Consider the following 5890-nt stretch of genomic DNA (forward strand, 5'->3'; position numbering starts at 1 on the left):
AGTGCAGTGGTGCGATCTTGGCTCACTGCAACCTCCGCCTCCTGGGTTCAAGTGATTCTCCTGCCTCAGCCTCCTGAGTAGCTGGGATTACAGATGCCCATCACCATACCAGGCTAATTTTTGTGTTTTTTTTAGTAGAGACGGGGTTTTGCCATGTTGGCCGCCTGCCTCAGACTCCCAAAGTGTTGGGATTACAGGATGAGCCACCGCGCCCAGCCATTACAATTCATTTTTTATGTATCTGGGGGCAAGTCTTTCGCCAGGGCAAGGAGGAACAGGGAAATCGCAACTCACCAGGAGAAACAGAGGGCTGATGGCCACCCAGCAGATCCTCCAGAACCAGCCCGGGCTGAAGCCCAGCATTTCCTTCACGTCCCTGCAGAACTGAGTGATGCCTGGAACCGCCCAAGGGGAAGAGAGGCAGAGGCTGAGAAAGGGCACGGGCTGTGCTGCTGTGCCCTGATTCTCTGGGAGAGTCAGAGTCACAGAATCAGCACTGGGAATGACAAGGGGAAATGACAAGCCGGAATTCCTACCCTGGACACACAGAGTAGCTCTGGAATTTCTCTCTAGGAGGAGTGCAGCAACAACAATCTGGTCCGAAAGTGGGACTGGGGGACTTGTCACAAAACTGCATTTTTATAGCAAGCAAGACTCTTTCTACATAGGTGGGAGGACGGATGTGCATCTGGAAGGATGGATGGACATCTGGAAGGATGGATGGACATCTGGGAGGATGGATGAGCATCTGGGAAGAGACGCACACCCCCTTCTTGGTGCCGCACTGCCTTCCTGAGAGCTGAGTGTGTGTCTGATTTCATTGTTATTGTAAAAAAGTTGAATTTTGTCCAAGAATGGTGAATCCGTCTGACAGACACTGGCTTTGACCATGACACTGGAAACTTTCAAGGGAAATTTTTAACCACAATATTGCCCATTCATATGCCAGATCAAGATCAAGGTTCTTCTACAAAAAGTCACTGGTGTGGAAGTGAGAACTGAAAACTCCCAAAGAAGAGTGAGAAATTGAGAAGGAGAAGGTGCTCTGTGGTTGCTTCCCCGAAAGGTCCCAGCAGTTCCTAGGGCAGGTCTATGGAGATTCACACAATTGAACTTGGTCCTCTGAATTGCCAAGGAGGTAGGAAGATTTCTTCTTTTTTTAAAAAAAAAAATACGGGCCTGTGTGCAACCCAAAATGTGTGTCCCCTCCTGGATAATATGTGTAACAAATAACATGCAAAAGTGGTTTACTTTTGTCTGTTTTTGGGTTTTTTGTTTGAGACAGACTCTCACTCTGTTGTCTAGACTGAAGTGCAGTGGCGTGATCTTGGCTCATTGCAACCTCTGCCTCCCAGGTCCAAGCAATTCTCCTGCCTCAGTCTCCCGAGTAACTGAGATTAGAGGCATGCACCATCATGCCCGGCTAAATTTTTTGTTTGTTTTGTATTTTTGGTAGAGACGGAGTTTCACCATGTTGGGCAGGCTGGTCTCGAACTCCTGATCTCAGGTGATCCACCTGCCTCAGCCTCCCAAAGTGCTGGGATTACAGGCGTGAGCCACCACGCCTGGCCGAGACTCTTACAGACCCATCGTCGGGAGGTCACATCTTGCAAACTGCCCTTCACCGCCTTTTTTGGTGAAATCAGCCCTTTGTCATTGTGCCAGCTGATGGTGTAGAAGGGACCCAGCTGGCTGAAGGAAGCGTCTTACCATAGAACCAAGACACAGCGACTGCCTCGATCAGCGCGACAGTGAGCACTGCAGGCCCCGTGGCGTACTCCTCCAGCAGCTTCACCACGTAGGCCCCTCCCTGGAGGGGAGAGCAGAGCCTGGGTGAGGGCCCTCTGAGGTGCCACCCCTTCCAACTATAGAGACCTGCAGGGGCTTCCTCACTTAGAATCATTCTGGAAAAATCCCACCTGGGACTGAACGTGAGTACCCCAGAAACTGCCTCTTAGGCCGGGTGCGGTGGCTCATGTCTGTCATCCCAGCACTTTGGGAGGCAGAGGCGGGCAGATCACCTGAGGTCAGGAGTTCAAGACCGGCCTGGCCAACATGGTGAAACCCCATCTCTACTAAAAATACAAAAAATTAGCCGGACGTGGTGGCGGGCACCTGTAATCCCAGCTACTCAGGAGGCTGAGGCAGGAGAATTGCTTGAACACAAGAGGTGGAGGTTGCAGTGAGCTGAGATAGCACCATTGAACTCCAGCCTGGGGGACACAGCAAGACTCCATCTAAAAAAAAAAAAAAAAAAAAAAACTGCTTCTTGGACAGGCCTCTGCAGTGTGGGCAGGTTTTACCCACTCAGACGCCTCTTCCCCCATCCTGTGTAGTTCATTCTTCTTATTTCCTCTCCCCATTAAACTTTAAGAGAAAAACTCCAAAGGGCCTTGGGTTCTATTTTAAACTTTCTTCAACTTATTGAACACCTGCTGTGGACCGGACCCTGGAGAATCCCTGCCTCTAAAGACTGAATCCAGAAGGGCCCAGGATACCAGACACATTAAGGGCCTTGGTCACAGTTTTGCCTTCTGTCCTAAATCATGACTCACTGGGGTTCCACTCAGTCCCTGTGACCCCCACTCCAGGGCCATCAGGGTCAGGGCTTAAAGATGCACATCTGCAAAATTTGCTTCAGAGTATTTACTTCAGTTACCAAAAAAAAAAAAGAAAGAAAGAAAGAAAGAAATCTCTAGAGAGGGTGTGACTTTTTTACCATTGCAAATTCTGGAGGAGACCAAGCGGCATGACACACATGACGTACAAAATGTCAGGGCAGTATCCCCACGAAAGCAGCTCTAAAGAGTGGAAATAGGCTGGAAAAGCAAATCCTCATTTTCTCCAGATAGTTTTTGAAGCCTGAAATCCAGGGGGATCTACTGTAAAATGCTGACAGCTGGTGGATACTATGCACAGAGTCTACAAGCAGATGTGCAAGAAACAACTTTTCTTCTTGATGACAAACTTTTTAATGGAAATAACAACCTCCCCTCTTTTGGTCCCAAAGCCAGGGCACCGTGTGAGATGGAAGGAGAGGAACAGCTTCCTTAGTGTTCTGTTGCCCTAGGGGAGGCCAACTCAAAGCTGAGGGGGTGGTACTCACAAAAGTCAGGGTGACCAGGGATCCAAAGAAGCAGGTGATGACCACGGCGAGCACAAACCACTCCCGGCGCTTGGCCCAGATGTGTGGGAACTCATCCAGCACAGCTGTGATCACCCCCTCCAAGCCTGCAAACTGGGAGGTACAGGCAAGCAGTCACAGTGGAGGCTTTGGGACAAGGCTGTAGCCTTCAGAACAGTGAATGGGAGGGAGGGGTAAGGGGGTAACGTTGCTGAGTGACTGGTCAAGCTGATTATCACCAGTTCCCCGACTCACTGGACCATGAAAGCATCTCAAAGAGTATTTCGCCGTTTTACACTGTCATTTAAAGCCCGTCACTAAGGAGAGCCAGGAAACAAAACAGAACACGTGGACAGAACTTCGATATATGAGGTCTCGGGGAGACCTTCTCTGCACCAGAAAGGCCAACTCAAAGCTGAGACTCACTCCACACTAGTAATTCCAGGCCCTGAACTGAACGCTTGGCAAAGCAGAGACCGAGGAGAGACCTCGCCCTGGCCCGTAGGCGCCATAATTGGGCCAAGGAACAGTGCTCAATAACAGTTCACGTATGTGAGCCTTGGGCCTGTGCCAGGCGCTTGACCCACATTATCCCATGAATGACTCGAATGCACCAGAGGGTGGTAAATGCTGAGGAGTCAGTGGGCGGTGTGGGGCACCAGAAGGGAGCAGCCACCACTACCTGGGATGGCCAGGGATGGGAGGGAATTGAGTCCAGCTGCGTCCTCCTCCTTTCCACTTCATCCTCCCACAGCCCACTTCCCCTTCCCGTGTCCTCACCGTGCTGTCCAAGCCCAGCGTGATTAACATCAGAAAGAAGATGATGGCAAAGAAAGTGGACGCTGGCATGTTGGCTATCGCTTCTGCATATGTGATGAAGAGGAGGCTGGGACCTGAGACAGAGGGGAGAGAGGAGGAGGTGGTCGACAAGACCTATCCTACAAAGATGTCACAGAGGAAAACTCAGCCACGACGACAAGTTACAATTCTCATCACAAGACCTTATGCGCGAATCAGGTTTTGACACACACCAAGTGCTTCCTCACTCTCTACTCCGTCTGACCTGGCCACCCCAATTCCTGGGAGGCAGGAAGGGTGGGGCCTCCATCTTGAAAGCCGTGTGCCCTCCATGAACCCTGGGGGTGGGTAACAGACCCGAGACCCAGAGACTGGCAAAGCTGCACACAAGAATAAGAGTTTCCACCGTGTAACAATTCTGTGGGATTTTTCAGGACCCGGATTGATATTTCTGAAGTCCGTGGCAGTTACCCCCTCTGATATCTTCAGCTCCAGAACAGTAGGAAATGTTACATTGATTTCCGTAGAGTCACAGAGGCCTTGGAATAAAGACCTCTTTCTATTGTGAACTCCCTTTTGATAGTGTGAGGGACATGTCTTCAGCCCCTCATGGGCTAGCTAGGGGTGCCCTCGTTTGGGGCATGGGGTTGGTCAAAGCACCGAATCAGGCCAAAGATAAAAGCTTGTTAGCAAGAAGGCCCTGGGACCTCGCCCACTAGATGCCGTCATCTGTTTTTTCTACCTCTGTCGCTTTTTTCTTTTTCCACGAAAACTTCACGGTAAAATAGAGTGGTCATATTGGCTAGATTTTCTTTTTCTGCAAGGCGCAGTTCTACGGATAAATGATTATTTGCTTACTAGACTTTGAGCCATCGCAAGACCATCACAGGAAGCAAACACGGGTTTTAAAGCCATCATCAGAGTCAACATTTCAAGCCCACAGATTTTGAAGGCCCCAGAACTGGGTGCCAAGGAAGTTGCCCTGTCCCTGCATGGCCTGAACACATGGAAAGATCTCCAAGGCATCAACCTTCTCTCAAGTCTTTGAATAAAAAACGTTTTTATTTTGGAGACAGGGTCTTATTCTGCCACCCAGGCTGAAGTACAGTGGTGTGATCATGGCTCACTGTGGCCTTGACCTCCCAGGCTCAAGCAATCCTCCCACCTCAGCCTCCTGAGTAGCTGGGACTACAGGTGTGCACTACCATGCCCAGCTCATTTATTTTTTACAGAGGCAGGGTCTCACTATGTTGCCCAGGCTGGTCTTGAACGCTACCATGTCCAGCCTTCTTTGGAAAATTTCGGGAACATTTAAAAATAAATCAAAATAACTTTTAAAAGGTTCAAAGCAAAGCAACTCAGTAGGAGCAAGGGACCTGCACAAAACCTGAGGTCCTACCTGCATCTTTGGCCACCTCAGACACATCTTCATTCCTCATCTCAGCCATGTAACCGAGCACCGTGAAGATGACAAATCCCGAAACGAAGCTCGTCATGCAGTTCACCACGCTGGTCACCAGGGCATCTCTGGAGGGGAAAACCCAAGGGGCCGCCTGAGACAGTTCCAAGATCAGGGCTCTAAGGAGCAACTGTCTATGTGCCTGCCCTGCCTTAGACAGGCCGGCCACAGCAAGGACAAGCAGGCTGAACTCAAGGAACCTCAAGCCTGTCCCGGAGCCCCTTCCCCTTCTCCCAGAGCCCAGCTGCCGAAGCCTGCAGCTCCGACCGCCATGACCACCACACACGGTGCAGGGAGAAGAGCAGTGGGGGGTGCTTTAAAAGGTGATCCTGCCAGCGCAGACCTCTCCATTTCAAACCAGCCTTGTTCTGGAGCAGGGCCCGGGTTGCAGTGGGGGCCAGGACAGGGCCTGAGCCTCACATTTGTGAGATCCTCAGAGTTAGACTTTGACATTATCTTCAAACTAAGTCACAGACTTCCAGCCAGAGAGATACTCTCATACCTTTTTT

General features: G+C 50.5%; 1 protein-coding gene across 1 annotated transcript in view; it reads right to left on the reverse strand.

The window, feature by feature from the left end:
- Nucleotides 1-5890, reverse strand: part of SLC6A4 (solute carrier family 6 (neurotransmitter transporter), member 4) — a 26308-nt gene that overhangs the window by 9953 nt on the left and 10465 nt on the right. Inside the window, exons 8-12 of the mRNA XM_011990380.1 lie at nucleotides 5322-5449; nucleotides 3905-4017; nucleotides 3107-3238; nucleotides 1711-1810; nucleotides 295-395 (exon numbers count right to left, since the gene is read on the reverse strand). Of these exons, the coding sequence (XP_011845770.1) occupies nucleotides 295-395; nucleotides 1711-1810; nucleotides 3107-3238; nucleotides 3905-4017; nucleotides 5322-5449 (574 nt within the window). The remainder of the gene's footprint in view (nucleotides 1-294; nucleotides 396-1710; nucleotides 1811-3106; nucleotides 3239-3904; nucleotides 4018-5321; nucleotides 5450-5890) is intronic.

The sequence above is a fragment of the Mandrillus leucophaeus genome, unplaced genomic scaffold (genome assembly GCF_000951045.1).
Source record: "Mandrillus leucophaeus isolate KB7577 unplaced genomic scaffold, Mleu.le_1.0 Scaffold379, whole genome shotgun sequence".
NCBI classification, from domain to species: Eukaryota; Metazoa; Chordata; class Mammalia; order Primates; family Cercopithecidae; genus Mandrillus; species Mandrillus leucophaeus.